Source organism: Mustela putorius, unplaced genomic scaffold, assembly GCF_011764305.1.
Source record: "Mustela putorius furo isolate JIRA1106 unplaced genomic scaffold, ASM1176430v1.1 tig00000997_pilon_pilon_pilon, whole genome shotgun sequence".
NCBI classification, from domain to species: domain Eukaryota; kingdom Metazoa; phylum Chordata; class Mammalia; order Carnivora; family Mustelidae; genus Mustela; species Mustela putorius.
The window spans coordinates 3020162-3040231 of NW_025421527.1; the positions used below are offsets into that span (position 1 = coordinate 3020162).

At 39.4% G+C, this 20070-nt stretch overlaps 1 protein-coding gene across 1 annotated transcript; it reads right to left on the reverse strand.

Annotated features, from left to right (window-relative positions):
• Positions 1–65: 65 nt before the first annotated feature.
• Positions 66–19562, reverse strand: LOC101682279 (olfactory receptor 10R2-like). Its single transcript, XM_013047450.1, has 2 exons — positions 19473–19562; positions 66–1031 (listed from the first exon to the last, which is right to left on the reverse strand). Exons 1-2 carry the CDS (start codon positions 19560–19562, stop codon positions 66–68), a joined length of 1056 nt encoding a protein of 351 aa, XP_012902904.1.
• Between the last annotated feature and the right edge of the window lie 508 nt (positions 19563–20070).

The window sequence follows — 20070 nt, forward strand, 5'->3', positions numbered from 1 at the left end:
CATCAGCTGTATCATTATTGTTACATCCTCAGAAAGGAGGTTTCCATAGATGCCAAGTACTCTCATCACAGAGCTTTAGGATAAAACCTTCCTCTGGCAATCACTTTTCTTATGGCCATCTGGACATCTTTGTTCCTGAGGCTATACACCATTGGGTTCAACAATGGAGTCACAACTGTGTAAGTCACTGTCACAAGCCTATCTTTGTTAGATGAGAACTTGGTTGAGGGTCGAAGGTAGACAGAGGAGGCACAGCCATAGTGGACAATGACCACAGTGAGGTGGGATGCACAGGTGGAGAAGGCTTTCCGCTTGCCATCAGTGGATGGGATCTTCAGGATGGTACGGACAATGAAACCGTAAGATATGCATATGAAAGTCAGGGGGACCATGAGTGCTAGAACTCCACCAGCGAAGATGACCAGCTCATTGATGTAGGTTTCTGTACAGGCAAGCTGGATAACTGGTGAAATGTCACAGAAGTAGTGGTTGATTTTATTGGGACCACAAAAAGGGAGTTCAAAGACTAAGAATGAGCCTGTCAGTGAGAACAAAAAGCCAATCACAGCACAGGTGGCTGCCAGCTGTCCACATACCTGCCAGCGCATTAGGATAGGGTACCGAAGTGGATGGCAGATAGCAGCATACCGGTCATAGCCCATGACCCCCAGCAACATGCAATTAGTGACAGCAAAACCAAGGAAGAAAAACATCTGAATGGCACAGTTAATGAATGAGATTGTTCTGAGCAGAGACAACAGATTTAGGAGCATCTTGGGCAGGATGACGAAGGTGTAGCATGTCTCAGAGATGGAGAGGATCCCCAGGAAGAAGTACATAGGTACATGGAGGCTGCGATCCAGGCGTATGACTGTGATAATGGTGAGGTTCCCACTCAGAATAATCAGATACAGGCACAGAAACACAGCAAAGAGGATGAGCTGGATTTCTCCAAGGTTGGAGAACCCCAGCAACACAAACTCTGTGACCGAGGAGAAGTTAGCTTGGTTGACTCGGTCCCCAAGATTGACCTACAAAGAACAGGAATGAAGGAATAGACTGTTTACTTACCCTGAAAGATGCAGGTAGCATATCCCACTATGATGGAGGAACAACAAATAGAAGGGAAAAGGCAGATGCTGGCAAGAAATGTCCTGTCCATCGTGTCAGTTTATGGAGCTGTTTCAAAACTCAGAGTACACCTGTTTCCACGACATTTCTGCCTTTCTTACAATGCTTAGGTCAAAGTAAATTTTTCACACTGCCTATCTCAAATAGCAATTAGTAAATATCTGAAGAGTTCCCATGTGACAACCCAGCTCTGCCGTTTTTCATCTGTGTAGCCTCCTGTGCCTCTGTGTTCCCATCTGTAGCATAAAGACGCTAAGAGCACCTCTCTTCCCAGTTCCTTATGGAAGTTAGGGGACTTAGCACAGCAAATGCACACTGCAGACTGTTAGTAGATGTCAGCGTCTGCTACCGATGCTGTTTAATCTTCAGGAACTGGTGGCTAGCTCTTCTGATGTTTTCTTTTGGATGTGCTTGAAGTGTATTTCCACCTAAGAATTTCTTTTTGGCCCTATAATTTTATTTTTACAAAATCACAAAACCGACATCAGACCCGACTCTTATTTTTGCATATTTTCAGTGATGATAATAATAATGTGCTGATGTCAGTTTATCTTTTGATCCGATCCCACAACCTGTTTGACCCACTGAAGAAAGGGGAGTTGGAAGGAGCCTTAGTGCCCTGAAGTGGCTCTGGAAGGAGCTCAGGTTCTCAGGGTCAGGTTGGCCATTGGTTTTTACCACCTGCATACCACTCTGCCAGGAAGAGAAACCTGATTTAGATTTCTGCTATAATTGTAGTTTTAAACCTAGGACAGAAATCTGTCCAATGTGTCAGACCTTTCCTGAGCATGAGCTGTTATATCTCTGCACCTTTTTCCTGGATTTCCAACAGAGCTCGCTGCTGTGTTAGACACAACTTATCTTGAGGGATTTAGCCCCTGCAATTTTTCCCCACTAAAGGATGGGCAGATCCTTCCCCCTCAACTCAATTAAAATTAAGTTTGAGTTTAATAAAGTAATAAATGAACATCCCAAGCAACCAAATAATTGCAGACAATAAAAACACCATGTAGATTGCACAATGAAATTCCTTAGCTAAGGTGGCTCAGTTCAAGAGACCAACTGACTACTGACCCCACACCTTTGACATACAGACTTTCATCCATGCCAGCTCTGAGTGCTTTCGCTGTAGGTTCCCTTGCTTTTAAGAGAAGGCTGGAAGCAGGATATTGGTTCTATTTTTCTAACTATGACTCTGGCTCTTCACAGTCCTCTCTGCCTCTCTTGATGGCTTACAATAGCCGAGCACCAGGCTCTTCCCTGAGCAATGTATTCATTTACCTCCTCAGCTTCCATCCCTGAGGCTTATGCTGTGGATTTGTTGTCCACACAGTATTTGGTAGTGAGGTCTAAAGCCAGCGGAAGGTCTGCAAGGGGAAAACATCTCAGTTAGACAGTCTTTTTACCCTTTTGTCCCCTGTTACACTTTACTGGTACACCACTGTCACCAGGGAATAGTTTCATGTGACAGTCAACAGTGGAGGTTGAACGAACTAAATGTGGAAACTCACTCTTGACAAGGAGTCATACGTATTTACCCTTTCTTTTTCAATTATCTAGGGGACTCAATTACCCAGAGGAGCCAGGCTCTCAGGGATGGTGGAGAGAGGAGGGGTCCATGCCATGAGCTCTGGGAAATACAGTTTATGGAACTGGTTTGAAGCCTTCTCTGGGCCTCTACAGCTCAGTTGGTGATGTCCTATTTTATTTTATCTTCCCCAAACCCTATACAATCCTCCATGTTTTTAAGCTGCCATGCACATGTGTGCCTTGCTCTCCTCACATGCTCTTTGTAACCATCACTAACGAGACTAACGTTTATGGGATTATAAGAACATTCCCAAAATTATCATTTGTGACTGGCACTTGTCTATCAGTGGACTTCACTTAGTTTTCCAGATAAAATAACCCAACAGGGCCTACTTCTCTTTGTGCCCTTAGCACATGGCTATTAGAATTCCGTGACACCCAGAGATTCTAACCAGAGGAGACTAAAACATTAGTTTTACTACAACCCTTTCTATCCTGAAATGGATATATTCTATTCCTCTCCATGACTGACACTCCAATGCCCAAAACTGTGTATTCCTACCTCCTCTGCTGAGAATTCTGAGCAACATCCCCTAACGCATCATTGGAAACTTTTCTTTGGTCTCTTATTAGCTCTGGTGCCAACATGCTGGTTTATATTTATACTTCCCAAATCTCCAGGGAGCCATTGTTGGAATATTATTTTTGGCGCAGTTCCAGGGCTTTCAATGAGGAGGATGCAGGAAACACCATGGACCTCAAATCTCCTCGGTCAAACTGGATAGAAAGGGAACAGGAGAAAAACTGGCGTTGGCAATTATTTGGCAATTAGTCCCAAGTTGCTTGGTAGCTCATTAGGAGCTGAAATCTGTTGCAGATTAAGGAAAGAAACATGAATGTCAGAACCCATAATGTAGGGTGACACGGGGCTCTTTCTTCCAAGGTCTTTCATGTGAGGAAGAAGCCCTTTCTTTGCTTGGACTCCTGCAGGACAAATCAAGTCTTGTTCTATCATGCAAAAGAAGAAACAGAGTCCCCCTGTTAGTCTAGGTTCATCTGAACCCCACAAATTTTGCACAGAGGAGAGGGCGTGGGAGCCTGCTATGAGGGAAGGGGAAAAGTGTGAGGTCTTAGCTGGCAGAACTGAAACCTGGAAGAGCAGCAGCAAAGAGCAGATTTGAGGGCTGACGGGAAGGGTGGAGAGTTTGCATGCAGGTCACAGACCTGACTCTCTGCTTTTTGCTAGCTTCCTAGAGATGACAAATCTCCAATCAATGTCTGCCCCAAGAGAAGGGATTAGGACTAAAACCTGTGAGTAGCACCCTCCAGGGCGTGGCCCTGGGGCCCCCCAGTGATCCTCATTCATCCCAGCAATTCTCAGAGAGCCTGACCCAAGATAGACGAAAAATGTGGCACTGGAGAAAAATCAATGAAGTGCTCATTCTGCATTTGTGTGCCTCGCTTCCCTATCCTGCACTGGAAACTAGAGTAAAAGTCACACTCCTCTATTGCTGGATTCAGCCAACACAATTTCCAGAACTGCAAGTTCCCTGGAAATTGTTGTGCTTCCTCTTCAGGGAGAGAATACAAAAATCCCACCGTCTGTACCTTCCCTCATGAATCATGAGTGACTCACACGAGGATGTGAGAGAAGACTGAAGGCACTTGGCAGCAAGTTCTACCCCCACAGTGCTGTTTGCTGCAGGTCCTGGAGGGGCTCCAGGCAGAAATGTTCCTACTTGCAATCCCTAGCAGACGCCAGCAGAGCAGAAGAAACTCCCAGATGAGCTCATCCTGACTCTGGGTCTTTTTATTTGCCATTATATCACTTTCAGAGGTGACCAGCAGAGATCTAACAACAGCTACTGCTGCTTCCAGCAATTGTCATATGTGCACGTGAGTCCTTCCAAAAAGCCATGAATTCTGGGGTTTCTGGGACATCTGGTCTCCTCAGTGCATCTTCCTGAATTAACATTTCCACCCAGGGCGCTGCTGACCTGTCCTCAGCCTCGCTGCTGCCCAGCACCCATTCAAAGACCCCTAAGGTTTCTGAGCAAGAAAAAATCTGACAAACACTGCTCTTAGTCACATTTCTGGAATCACATTTTGACACAGTTACAGATTTAGGGCCTGCCTCTTATTTCCTTCTCAGGCACTGCTTTCTAGGAAGTTAAAAATAACCATTATCTTTTGTTAAACTCAGGCTTCCAGTAAACTTAGATGAAACCTAATTCCATCTCAAAGATTTCAATGTAGCTAATGCATGCAAGTGAAGAAATAGCCCTGGATGTCCTTAATTCCACATTCAGAGAAACGTATGTAAACAAAACTGAAATTGAGACCCTTCACCTTGGTAAAGTTTTGTTTGTAAATACTACGTGTGGCCCCCCAAATGGCAGGTCCACACAGCTGTGAGTGGCTGACTTGCCCAGGAAACATTGTAATCAGGCACCACTCCCACGTATGGACAATGCGAACACATGAACCATAGGTTCTAGTTATATTTTCTAGCAACTGCTATAGAAAACGAATTCTAATTTCTATATTTACACATTTTTAGGATTCTATCAGATGAATGAAGGCTTTCAGGAATGTTCATTTCCATTGCTCCTCTCTCTGCCCCAGAGAGGGAGAGAGAGAGAAGAAAAAATAAACAATATTGCCTTGCATTAAAGTAAAAGAAAGATATATTAGGTGAAGAAAAAGAAGGTAGTATATATCAAAGGAACAATTTAAAATCTTTTAAAAATATTGAACCTCTGAGAAGAAAAGTGAAAACAAAATTTTTTAATACATAACATATAAACAATTTTGACGTGAAAAAGAAAGTTCTATATTTGATATAATGAAAATGGCTGTTAGAGGATACTTAAACTTTAAGACTACTGTTTAGTATAAAAACTAACAAGATATAATGGTTATTTTTCTTTTCATATAAACTTGACTGGGCCATGTGGTGCCCAGGTATTTGGTTGTATATTATTCTGGGTGTGTCTGTGAGGGTTTTCTGGATGAGATTAATATTTGAATTAATAGACTGAGAAAAGCAGATTGCACTCCTCTATGTGGATCTGAATAGAACAAAAAGGCCGAGTAGGACAGGTTTGTCTTGGAGCTAGGGCATCTGTGTTCTCCTGCCCTAGCATCTGCACATGGACTTCAACTTACACCACTGGTTCTCAGGAGTTCAGTCTTGCACTGGAATTATACCACTGGTTCTCTTGGATTTCCAATCTGACAGCTGAATATCTTGAGGCTTGTCAGCCTCTATACTTGCTTGAGCCAAATCCTTATAATTATCTATTATCTATCTATCTATCTATCTATCTATCTATCATCATCTATCATCTGTTTTTCATGTGTCTATCTACCTGATGCATCTGTATAACCTACCTATATAAGATAAATAGATATTCTACTGGTTAAAGTTACATTGTAAAAGACGACTGTGTTATGTTAGCACCTTTGGTTTTCAAGTGAAAGAAGTATGGTGCAAATTAGCATAAGAAAGGGACTTTTAGCTTAAACGACTGGGAAGTCCAGGTCAAATCTGACCAGATACGGCTCAATTCAAGAACTTGTATTACATCATTATGCTGAGTCTTGACTCAGAGGAGGTTAACCTCTGAGAAGTGTCCTCATCCATGATTTACTTCTCTCTAACATGTCTCACAACTTTATGTACAGTTAGGATTCTTTTTTCCTCTACATATCTGTTTTCCACTCCATGGGGATCTTCCTCTCTGTTTTGCTAAATGTATAAACCCCATCTCTAGGATATTGCCCGATGCATAACAGATATTCAATAACTATTTGTTGAGTGAATGGGTGTTTATTGAATAAGTCTTTTCCTCTTTCTCTCTTTTACTCTACCTAGGTTCATTCTTTGTGCTAGATTTCTTTCTCCACAAGCTGGCTTTGTCTGAATAACAGGATAAAAATGTAGATGAAAGTCTTAAAACTTCATTCTTAGTGATACAATTCAAAAGGCTACAGCTGTCAGTCTACACAGCTATATATGGAATTTAATCAAAATTCCTCCTAGATAGAATAGAAGGTGGAACACTGAGCGGTTGACTTCACAAACCTTTTTACCCAACCCTATACTGAGGAATGGAGGGAGTAGGGTTTGTATCTCAACCGAAACATGAAATGATTCCTAGATAAATTATTTCTTATTGTACTGCAAAAAGTGATAAAATTCCTACTTATACTGGATTCAGTACATAAAAATGAAGAGGAATCCATTGCCCCTTTCTCTGAACATACATCAGCACATCAAGAGATTAGCTGCTGGCAAAGTGTGAGTCACAGACTATGATGTCATTGGACCATGAAGTCATGAGACCATGATGTCATTGGACCATATCATCAGAGCTCAATCTGTTTCTCTAGTTCTCCTCTCTTCTTTCTTTCAGTTTCACCCTCTACCTGCAGTTTCCTTCTTGGTACTGAAAATGGGAAGCAAAACTAAAGTCATCTTTTTTTTTTTTTTTAAATATTGCTTGTACAGAGAAACAAAATAGTAAGAATTTGAGTATTTTGGAAGAATTAGACTTAGTTTCTTCTCCTAAGTGTTGTATTGAGAGAAAGCAGTAAAATTTTGACAGCAGCAGCATTTCCTCGGTTAGAGATTTCAGCTATTGTCCTGTGTTCTTTAATCAATAATTCCAGTGACAGTTTCTTGATCCTTTCAAACTTTCCAATAATTTATAGTTACTTGAATTAAGTTTTCTTTGAAGAAAACTTACATAATTTTCTGTTTCTTGCATTAATTTTCAAGTGAATCAATGATTAAGTAGTGAATTAGGGAAAATATTAAATAAAAATATTCTATTTAAATCATGGGGTTAAAACTTTTATAAAAGTAAAGGGAAGTAGAAATTCTGCTTTTGGTCTCACGGAGTGAGTGTCTACTGGATCAACCCTCCTGAAGATACCTACTACAAAATCTGGGAGAAAAACCCCACAAAGCACAACTCCATGAAGGTGCTTAAGATGGGATTACAGCAGGCAGATCCAGCATGTAGTCAACACCAGGAAGAAGGTAAGTACACAGGGATAAGCTTCTCTTTGACATAGCTTTTGGTTTTAATGAAGGCCAGAGTCAGCACTGTTTGTAAAAAGATTAAAACTCAAAAAGGTAATCAGAATGCTGAGAGGTAAGGATAGAATCCTGGAAATGGGAAGGCCAGAGAGAGAGATTCATTCGACACATATGTTCTGTCCAAATGTCTGCTGATCCCCGAAGCACATCTGTGTGGGCAAGACTCAAAGCAGCCCAGAGTATGACAGACTTAAACAGACATTTGAACCACCACACAAGAGAACAAATTTTCAGTTTTAGTCCAACCAAGTTACTTGCCTACTAAAACTAAAAACACCAACAATTGTCAAATTATTATAGCAGAGTCTTTACAACAAAATATTTACCAAGTCACACTTTAAATCCAAAATTATTTTATGTAAACCGAACCAGAAGAATATGGCCATTCTCAGGAAAGCAGGCAGTCAGTTTAGAACTAATGAGATGTAATTCAGTGTTGAAATTAGTAGGCCAAGATTTTAAAACAGCTATGACAACTGTGTCCAAAGATAAAAAGTAGAATGTGTTTGCAGTGAGTGAACATATAACAATTCTCAGATGAGAAATAGAAGCTACAGAAAGAGAAAAAAAAAAAGAATGGGAAATACATTATCTGGAAAAACAAACAAAACAAACCATAAAACTTCAATGGATGAGATAGGCAACAGAATGGAGGTAACAGAGGAAGGAAGCTGTGAACATGAAGACAGAGTGATAGAAATGATTCAGTGTGAATGAGACAGGAAAATGATGAAAACCAATGAACAGAACCTTAAGCACATGAGGAACCACACACTGATCAGTTGGACACATGTGTAATCAGAGCTCTAGACAGGAATGAACTAAAAAATAAGGCAGAAACATTATTGGAAAAAATAATGGCCAGAAACTTCATGAATGTTCTTCAAGACATGAATTTGCAAATTCAAGAATCCCAGCATATGTCAAGCAGGATAAATAAGAAGAAATCCATACCCTCTTGCCTCAGAGCCAAACTGAAGAAGAAAAAATAAAAAGAACATCTTGTGAAAAATGTTAATTATATTTTGATAGGGATAGCATTGAATGTGTAGATTGCTCTAGGTAGCTTAGGCGTTTTAACAATATTTGTTCTTCCAATCCATGAGCATGGACTGTTTTTGCATTTCATTGTGTCCTCTTCAATTTCTTTCATGAGTGTTCTACAGTTTTCACAGTACAGATCCTTTACATCTTTGGTTAGGTTTATTCCTAGATATCTTGTGGTTTTTGGTGCAATTGAAAATGGAATTGATTCCTTAATTTCTCTTTCATCTGCCTCCTTGTTAGTGTATAGTATATAGAAATGCAACTGATTTCTTTGCATTGATTTTATATCCTACCATGTTGCTGAATTCCTGTATGAGATCTAGCAATTTGGGGAGTAGTTTTTTGGGTTTTCCACATAAAGTACGATGTTATCTGTAAAAACTGAGAGTTTGACTTCTTCTTTGCCTATTAGGATGCCTTTCATTTCTTTTCTTTTTTTTTTTTATAAGATTTTATTTATTTATTTGTCAGAGACAGAGGGAGAGAGAGCGAGTGAGCACAGGCAGACAGAGAGGCAGGCAGAGGCAGAGGGAGAAGCAGGCTCCCTGCCGAGCAAGGAGCCCGATATGGGACTCGATCCCAGGACGCTGGGATCATGACCTGAGCCCAAGGCAGCTGCTCAACCAACTGAGCCACCCAGGCGTCCCTTTCATTTCTTTTTTGTTGTCTATTGCTGTCATGTTCTTCAAGACATGAACTTGGTAGGTGTTGGTAGGAATGCAAGCTGGTATAGCCACTCTGGAAATCAGTATGGTGGTTCCTCATGAAGTTAAAAAAAGGGCTATCCTATGACAGCAATTGCACTATTAGGTATTTACCCCAAAGATACAAATGGAGAGATCCAAACAAGCAACTGCACCCCAATGTTTACCACAGCAATATCCACAATAGTCAAATTGTAGAGGTCCATTGACAGATGAATGGATAAATATATATATGGATATATGTGTACATATAAAATATTTATTTATACTATATATAATGGAATATTACTCAGCCATCAAAAAAGGTGTAGCTGGAACTGAAACCTGAATGAAATAAGTTAATCAAAGAAAGACAATTAACATATGGTTTCACTCATATGTGGAATATAATAGCACAGAGGATCATAGGGGAAGGAAGATAAAACTAGATGGAAAGAAATCAGAGAGGAAGACAAACCATTAGAGGCTCTTAACCATAGGAAAGAAACTAAGGTTGCTGGAGGGGAGTTGGGTGGGGGATGGGGTAACTGGGTGACTGGCATTCAAGAGAGAACTTAATGTGATGAGCAATGGGTGTTATGTTCGATTGATGAACTACTGAACTCTACATCTGAAACTAATAATGCACTATATATTGGCTTATTGAATTAAAGATCTTGAAAGCAGACCAAAAAAAAAAAAAAAAAAAAAAAAAAGAAAAAGAAAGAAAGGAAAAAAGAAAAAGAAAAAAAAATCAGTACCAGAAAGCAGTGAACAGAAACCTAAAAATGAGAAAAGAAAATAAATTAATAAAACTACTGAATTGGGATTCTATTTCTACTGAAAATACTCCTTATGATTTAAGGTAAAAAAAAAGATATGTTTTGTAACAGGAAACTAAGAAAGTTTGTCTTAATTGACTTGAACTACCTTAAATACTGGAGGAAGGTTTTCAAGCTAAAGAAAAATTATAACAGATGGGATGTCAAGTAGTTCGGTGTCAGAAAGTACATGTTTTCATTTTCCTTCATAATGAGGGCTTTCTGAGTAAATAAACATGTAACCTAGCTTGAAGGACAAGGCTTGAAACATAAAATATGTTAAATGATTAGTGGCAGATTGACTTTCTCAGAAGTATGTGCTTCCATTCAAAGGGGAGGAAACATAGGACCTTGGAACTGGGTGTTTATCTTGAAAGAACTGCAAATAACAAGAGAGCGCATTTCCCCCTCTCTCTCTCAGGAGTGGAGGGTAACTATTTCTCTCCTATATAAGCTCCCAGATTACTAATTTCAAGGTTGTTCATATGCAGTACAGATCTCCATGCGTATATGGTGACATTTGTCTCTCATCAAATAACCCAGAAGAATTAGGTCATTAGGAACCTAATCAATCATGCTGTAAGTAATAAAAAATGACTCATCCTCCAAAAACCTCATGTTTACTTTCATGATCATAGGAACAAATACAGATATTAAAAAAGCTATCATCAAGATGAAAGGAGCATTAAAATTATAAATATTGAGTAAACATAAAAAATATTTTTCTTCTTAATTTTTTTAGAATACTTACTTTTTCCCCCACTTTTAAAATTATGTTATGCTAGTCACCATACAGTACTTCATTAGTTTCTGATGTAGTGTTCCGTGATTCATTGTTTGCATAGAACACCCCGTGCTCATCGCAACACGTGTCCGTCCTCCTTAATACCCATCTCCTGGCTAAGCCACCCACCCCCATTCCCCATCCCCCTGAAACCAGAGAACATATTCTCTTATGGTTCATCTCCCTCTCTGATTCCCCCCCCTTCATTTTTCCCTTTCTTTTCCTAATGTCCTCCATGTTATTCCTTATGTTCCACAAATAAGTGAAATATATGATAATTGTCTTTCTCTGCTTGACTTATTTCACTTAGCATAATTCCCTCCAATCCCGTCCATATCAATGCAAATGGTGGAGATTCATCCTTTCTGATGGCTGAGCAATATTCCAGTGTATATATGGACCACAGCTTCTTTATTCATTCATCTGTTGAAGGGCATCTCAGCTTCTTCCACAATTTGGCTATTGTGGACATTGCTGCTATGAACTCTGGGGTGCATGTGACCCTTCTTTTCACTACATCCATATCTTTGGTATAAATACCCAGTAGTGCCTTTGCTGGGTCATAAGACAGCCACTTTGGAAAACAGTATGGAGGTTCCTCAAAAAGTTAAAAATAGAATACATTGAATAAAGCAAAAAAATATATATACTACATTTTCCTATGGGGTTTTAATGAATGAATGAATGAATGAATGAATGAATTTGAGAGAAAGAGAATCTCAAGCAGACTCCATGCCCAGCACAGAGCCTAACATGGCTTGATCTCATGGCCCTGAGATCATGACCTGAGTCAAAACCAGGAGTTGCCTGTTAACCAACTGAGCCACCCAGGTGCCCCTTTTTTCAATTTCTTTCTTTTTTATTGATAGGGGTGGGGCAGAGGACCTATGGATTTTTAATGCACAAAGATGTAATGTACTTTAGCATAAATGATAGTGGGATAAATGGATCTATGCAATTCCAAGCCTTCTACTTTTTAAGTATAGTCATAACATTAACCCTAAGTAGATTGTAAAAACTATACATGGAATTTTATTTCAGTTCCAAACCTTCTTATAATTTTTTTTCTTGTGATACTGAAATACTTCTCCCTTGCCAGCTGATATGACAGAAAGCTTTGCCAATAGAAGATTCTGAAGGGACAACAGAGCTAGAAAGGGACCCCTGTTCCTGGTTCATCTATACTCTCCTCCACCTGCGGGCCTCAGTGCAAGGAACAACCAGTGGCTACACTGTCCCCATTGGCAATTCTCCTCCAAATTTCCATACTGATGCACTTCCCATGGATGGCATCTCCAGTGCCTCAGAGGGTTGCTTCCCAGCAAGTTCTGAGGTGTATCTGCTCCTACAGATGGCTTCCCTGAGAAACCTACAGGAAGGAATCCAGAGGGAATTGCACTGATTCCAAAGCTACCTCTGAAAAGACAGTTTGGAATTAGTATAAATGTGGACAAATAGATCAAAGTAGGGTGTCCAGAAATAGATCCACATGAGCATAGCAATTAATTTTCTACAAGCCTGCCCAGGAATATAGTTCAATGATTTTTCCAACAATGATGCACTTGGGTGGAGAAAAAGATCTTGCTGTCTTCTTTCACCATACAAAAATTTAACTGGAAATGAATCATTACCCTGTCTGGAAGAGCTAATATTATAAAATTTCTAAAAAATCACATTGGGGGGTGCCTGGGTGGCTCAATGGGTTAAAGCCTCTGCCTTTGGCTCAGGTCATGATCCTAGGGTCCTGGGATCTAACTCTCTGCCTGGCATCTGGCTCTCTGCTCAGCAGGAAGCCTGCTTCCTCTTCTCTCTCAACCTGCCTCTCTGCCTACTTGAGATCTCTGTCTGTCAAATAAATAAATAAAATCTTTAAAAATAAATCACATTAGATAAACTCTTAGTGAGGTCGGGTTTTGCAAACATTTCTTAAATATGACTCAAAATGTATGAGCTATAAAATTCAAAATCAATAAATTAAGCTTTATTGAAATGAGAGAAAACTCTGTTCTTCAAAGACACTGACAGAAAATTAAAAGTAAATCACACCATGGTGGAGATATTTTGATAATATACATGTGACCAAAAAAAAAAAATATATATGTAATAAATACAAAGACCTACAATCCAATAGAAGGACAAATAATCCAATCCAAAAAATTTGAAAGACCATTGCCTTCCAATTGGGAAATAAATAAAAGATGTTGGAAATATTCAACTAAAGAAAATACAGAAATAGACAACGGACACACCAAAAAATATTCAGAAAGAAATTCCAGTTCAGCCACAGTTGGATCCCCTCACACATCTTCGTGATGGATGAATTTAAGACTGATAGGTTGTGTTGAAGATGACAAGAACTGATAAATAAATTGCAAACATTGCTGTGAAGAGTGTCAGATGTCAAACTGCTTAGCCTAATTGTTGGACAATCTCTTAGAAAGTTAACGTACATGACTCCACAATTACACACCTAGGTATTTGCTTAATAAAGAATGGAAAACCCCATGCGTTATGGAAATGTGTGCTCACAAGTGTTTGTGCAGCTCTGTACCTAAGAGCTGAAAACCGAGAAAGAGCTACACGCCCATCAGTGGGTGCCTGCCTAGACACACTGCAGTGTATTTACACAATGCAACAAAAAGAATGAACTCCAAAGTCACACACATCGTGAATAAATTTCAAAAATATGCTTAATGGAAGAGGCCAAAAAGCAAAAAGTACATACTAGGTGATTCTATTCATATGGAATTAGAGTATTGTCAAACGCAGTGGTGGTCTAGGGAACTGATTGGGAGGGGGCATGTGGAACAATTTCAGTGTGATGGAAATGTTTTATATCATTGTGGTAAGTACATGGGTACACATATTTGTCAAAACACAGTGGGTCACACACTTAAACTGGGTGTCTACTATTATATATAAATTGTGTCTTGATATCTTCGGTTCAGGGATGAAACTTAAATGAACCCAACACTACATATTAAAGCTAAAGCTGGAAAGCAGCTAGAAACAAATGTGTGAGGTTTCTTTCACCTTGGCTTAGGAAAATGTTTCTTAGACAAGACCTGAGAAGCACTAAACATAAAACCATGCATTTATAAGTAAACTTAATCAAAATTGAAAAGCTCACTCTCATTAAAAACACCATTGAGAAAACAGAAATGCAAGCTACAGACTTGGAGGGAATATTCACAATACACGTATCTTACAAACGACTTTAATCCAGTATTTATAAACATGTCCTAGAATTCAACAATTAAAAGCAGTCTTATTAAAATGGGCAAAAGACTAGAACAATTTTCTAAAAAGACATATGAATGAGCAATAAGAAAACGAAAAAAGCATTCAACACAATTGATATCAGGATAATACAAAGTAAAACTAAACGAGATGCTACTTACCCCACTAGAATGACTAATATATTTAGGAAACAAAAACGAAAACAAAAACGAAACAAAACACCTGGCAGTACTGAAAGTTGAAGAGAATATGAGGCAACCAGTGGGAGTATCATGTGGCACAACTGCTTTGAAAAACACTGGGCAGCATCTTATAAAATTAAATATATATATATATATATATATATATATATATATATATATAAATGTATTTAAATATGTATTTAAATACGTATTTAAATATATACACCCAGACATAAGAGAGAGGTATAACAGCAATTGTCCACAAAAGAACTTTACAAAATATGTTCAAGGCAGGTTTATTCATAATAGCCAATTAGAATCAACAACCCAAATGTCTATCAACAGATAAATGGGTAAGTATATTTTTACATATTCATACAAGGGAAGTCGATGCAGCAATGAAAAAATAGAGTGCCATGATTTTATTTTCAACAATAAAAAAGAAGGAAATCCTGTGATTTGCAGCAACGTGGATAGAACTTGAGGTCATTATGCTCAACAAAACAAGTCAGACAGGGAAAGATAGGTATGTATGACCTCACTTATATATGGAATCTCAGAGAGCCGAAATCAGCCTCAGAGAGTAGAATGGTGGTTGCCAAGGGGGAGGGCAGGGGGGTTGGGAGATGTTGGTCAAAGGGCACATAGTTGTAGTGGTAAGATGAGTAAGTTCTGGGGTCTAAGGTAAAGCATGACGACCTTCGTTAACAACACTGTTGTGTTATATACTTGAAAGTGGCCAAGAGAGTAGATCTTAAATGTTCTCACCACATACACACAAAAGGTAATTTGTGAGGAGTTGAAGTTGTTAGCTGATCTGACTGTGATGATTACTTCACAATATACACGTGTGTATCATTGTTACGTCGCACACTGTTATCTCACACAATGCTATATGTCATTATATGTTAATAAATCCAGAAAAAGAGAAATCAATACTGTGTTGTCTCAAGGCAGGAAGGAGCTGGAAAGTGGCACAGAGTAAGATTTAGGGTGATAGAACTGTTTTATTTTGTGATTGCTGTGATGGGTAAGTAGGTGAATGTATTTGCAAAAACTCACTAATAACTTACACTTAAAATACTTGACTTTCATTTATGCAAATCATTTCTCAATTTAAAAATAAGTTAAGGGAAAAAGTGAATGCAAAAGGGAAGTTAAAATCTCCATGACCACGTTTTTAAGAATTGAATCAACAAAATATACTCAAGAAACTCAAAATACGGTATTAAAAACTGGGAAGGAGCACTCAGTAGAAAAGACATGAGAACAAGAAGAAAAAATAACTCTCAGTGGCAAGAACCTAAAATCCAATTCGCCGACCTGAGAACATCAAAACCAGGAAGCTTATGGTCTCTGGGAATGGCTGGATAATTTCTGGTGACCACTCAAGAGGAGCTCCAACTACAAGGCTAGCAGTGTAGTGGTGTGGCCCAGTCTCCCCTCTGGGTGTGCGGATAAACCAGTCTCACCCAGATGAACTCAGAAATGATCACACTCAGATCACCCACAAAGTTATGATAAGGGAAAACCCAGAAGAACAACACCCCTGTTGGAATTAATGGTGTGCCTGTGTAGTGACAGTGATAAGCATATGTTCCTCCACATAAAGGTTTAATGCCCCGTGGGGACCGTACTATGGGTGGGGAGGCTCCAGGGCTATGTGAGCACCTTACCATAAGTAACTCTCTTTCCCACAGCTACCCACACCCAAACATTGACTGATGTAAGTTCATAAAGTTCTGGCCATCTTGGCCCAAAGCAGGGCCCCTCTGAATGGTCATTGTACTCTGGATCTCACCCCCAGGGCAGCTGATGCTGCCCCTGGGAGTCCCTTCAGCATGATCATCTTCTCTGCCCAGGGTAACTGTGAATCCCATGCATTTACTAATAAACATCCTACATGCCACATCCTTTCAGAGTGGGCTTCCTGGAGAGCTCACCTGGAAAGACCCTGGTAGATTCATCCGTAAAACAGATGGAAACTCCTACCCAATATTTCAGAATAAGCTGAATAGAATTAAAGAAGTCATAGAATGTGCAAAACACTAGCAAAGATCAGAATTTAAAAGTTGTGAGTGATTAGAGGAAGGGACGTCTTAGAAACCAAAAGGATAGATCAGAAAGCAGCTCGAAATGAACCAAAAACCACTTCATAAATGAAGTCTAAACTTGGGAGAGCATATGCCTAAATAAACATGGTGGACAAGGCCATCAATGGATAAAGCAGATATGAAAGAGGAAGAACTAGAAAAAGGATGAAGATGATTCTGGAGAATGCATCCTCTAGATTTCTGTCCTTAAAAAGCCTGAAGCGAGCCAAGCAGTGAGGCATGCCATGAGAAGACACAAGGGTTGTTTCTGTTGGAGAAAGAAGAGAGAGTGATGAGATGTTAGTGACATTCCAGGTGTGAGCTATTTAGGTTGACTCCCTGAAAGTTCGTTGCTGTGCAGATCATGATTTTTACATTTTTCTATCAGTGACTTCTGCTTCCATAAAAAGTGAACATGATACACTGGTTTTTCATGAATGAAATATGTTTTATATGGAGGTATTAGCAATAATATTTTCTGTTCTCTCCATTTTTATATTTCCTCTGAAAATATTTTGTTCTTACATCTTGACCTCCATGTTTCACGTTCAAGCCTTCTTTAAATGCCTGGCAAGCCTTGGATGTTCAAATATATTCTGAACTCTGGGACTGAAAAGCTTGCTAGAAGCTCTCTCCATGGATGTTCCTAGGACTGGTGGGCTCTCTGTAGGAGGAGAGTCAGGCAGAGCAAAGTTGTTCATTTTGTTGAGGTGACTCCTAATTTCCAGTCACCTCTGGCAGAAAGAGATGGTCCTGTTTCCCTTCTGGAGCCCAAGGTCCAGAAGGTCCAGAAGGGAGAGGCCAGTGTGCTGTGGGCACACTCACACGCACACTCACCCCTGCTGCAAGTACAGCTCCTGCTGACCCACCTGCTCTGGAAAGGAAACCTCCAGGCTCACCCCACATGGAACAAATGGAAAACAACCCTATCACACGACAGTCTGTGGGCTGGTCTCTGATGTCTGTCTTACCAGTTTGTGATGAGATGCAAAGCAGTGAGGGAATGTTATAGAACGTAACATTACTGAGACATCCCATCAGCGCACACACACCTTTTGCACAGAGAACAGGATGTCAGATATTTCTTCCTTCTGTTTCTCTAATACTTTCTTTATTTATATTTTAATATATATTTATATTTTAATTTAAATTTTAGGCAGTGAACATACAGTGCAATATTGGTTTCTGAAGTAGAACCCAGCGACTCATCATTTGGGCACAACCCCTAGCGATCATCACAGCAGGTGCCGCCCTTCATGCCTCTCCCCCATCTAGCCCACCCTGTCTCCCCTCCCCTCTGCCAACCCTCAGGTTGTTCTCCATCCTTGGCAGTCTCCGACGGCTTGTTTCCCCTCTCCTCTTTCTCTTTTCCCCCCTCCTCACGTCCGCCTGTTTTCTTTCTTAACTTCCACATATGAGTGAGATCGTATGGTATTTGTCTTTCTCTGACTGACTATTTCACTTAGCATTTTTATTGTCTTTTACCAAAGTATCGGCTTGTGGGGAAATGGGCAAAGAATAGAAAAGAAAAGGAAAGAAATCGGTCCTTCCTGCAGGTGATCAGAGCAGTACCGATTGAGAAGCTGGGCTCCTCCCTGAGACACTAACCAATCTTGCTCATTTCCACCACACTGGGCAGGCTCGAGTGTGAGGAGGATGTGCAGACGCAGTTCTCTCCCGGGACCCGGTTTGTTTCCGGTGGGTTTTCCCACCTTGTGCAGGTTTCCCACTTTTCAGCTTTGTCCCTTCTGCTTAGAATCATTTTTCTTTTCCCTTTATAATTTTTTCTATCCTTCCTGTGTCTTATCCTCTCCTAGTTGCTTCTTGATGAGAGCTTTTGTGTTTACTATGTTAGTGGGTTTCAGAATAAAATGCATCTGTGGAATCCCCAAAAAGTTTACTTAACTTTAAAAGATAGATTTCATAACAAAATTCACAAGTCGTTATTCCTAGAAATATAATTGTGAAGTACTTGAAATGAGTACAATGAAACAATGACATGTACACACAAAACAGATCATGATCTCTCATAGTAAGATGGCTTAATTACAAAATCCAGAAGATATCCATACTATGATATTATTTTAATCTAAATAAAAATATTTCATAGGGAAAAATTTGGGAAAACATTAAAATGCATGAATTCTAAAAACAGAACTTGTACCAGTCACATTCTGTCACTAACACACACACACACACACACAATAAATAAATAACAGAAGTTATTTAAATATTAGCAAGGAAATATCTATCATAAATAAATATCTGTTCCTAAAAAATATTTGGGCAATAAGTGACAATTGCAAACATGTTAGGAAGGAAATAAAAAAGGACAGAATGAATTAATGGAAATGGCCCATGCTGTGCTTACAAAGATATTTAGTGCTTTAAGTGTCTTAATTATTTAATGACTAAGAGTGAAAATAATATAAAAAGCCTCAATCCAAAACCTGAAAAATGGGAGATAAAAATAGAAAGAGAGGTAATCACTTTAAAATTTGAGAGCATTATTGATGATTATACAGTTGAATTTGAAAATCTAAATAAATTTAACAAGCGAGTGCAGTTACATTTCACCTGGAAATGGAGTCACGTGTGAAACATGAACTTCAGTTTGAGTCATGAGGCTTCAAAGAGAATATTGATATGCTGTGCTATGTTCAGATGACCGTACACCAGAAGACAGAGTGTCTGAAATTCAGGTCCTGCAGGTAATGGGTAAAGTCCTAATTGTCATAATCACCTCAAAGATATGTGAGTCAAGATTGGAGTCAGTATATGACATGAAAGACAGAAAACGTGAAAATTGTAGAAAGGCAAGTGTCCACTGCAACAAGGGGAAAACCACAAGTACCAGGTCAGCACAGGACAGGTTCCCTGGGAGGTACTGTGGAACGACCTTCTGTACAGGGGACATGTGGGACAAGATGGCAATCAGAGTCATTGGGTAGCTCCCTCTCCTTAACGAATTTAATGTGGAATGCCATGGAGACCTCTCCTGCTTATTTTTTCCACTCATTTATGTAGCGTATCTTCTAGGTTGTGTAGCAAGTGGTTCAGAGGGGTAGTCAGAAAAAGCACCTAGAAATACCATTTTCAGAGAAATGGAAGAAGAAAAGATCCTTGCCAAGATGCCCCAAACCTTTGTTAATATGAGCTTCCACTCTGTGCCGCTGTACATTTTACACGTGCTTTCTTTCATCTTATTCATTAGATACAAATAAAATCCCTGGGAATTAGAAAAGGAAAATTATACTATCTTTATTTTCCATATTTTGAAATTTAGATTCAGAGAACAGTTGTGGCTTTCTTAACATCATGGCTTAACCAGTGTTGGGCTGAAACCTTCTAATTCCTAGTGCAGTAATGATTTCCCCATCATGTCATGCCCCAACGTCTAAGCCAGCTTCAGACTCAAGCACCTCCTTTTAAGCTGGACATAACCTTAAACA

What these genes read in the sequence shown, in the direction of transcription:
- LOC101682279 (XM_013047450.1), bottom strand. Translation starts at nt 19,562, where the DNA reads ATGACTCTGATTGCCATCTTGTCCCACATGTCCCCTGTACAGAAGGTC. An exon ending in ACCTGTCCTGTGCTGACCTG is followed by an intron (nt 1,032 to 19,472) that starts GTACTTGTGGTT and finishes TGTTCTTTGTAG; the next exon opens with GTCAATCTTGGGGACCGAGT.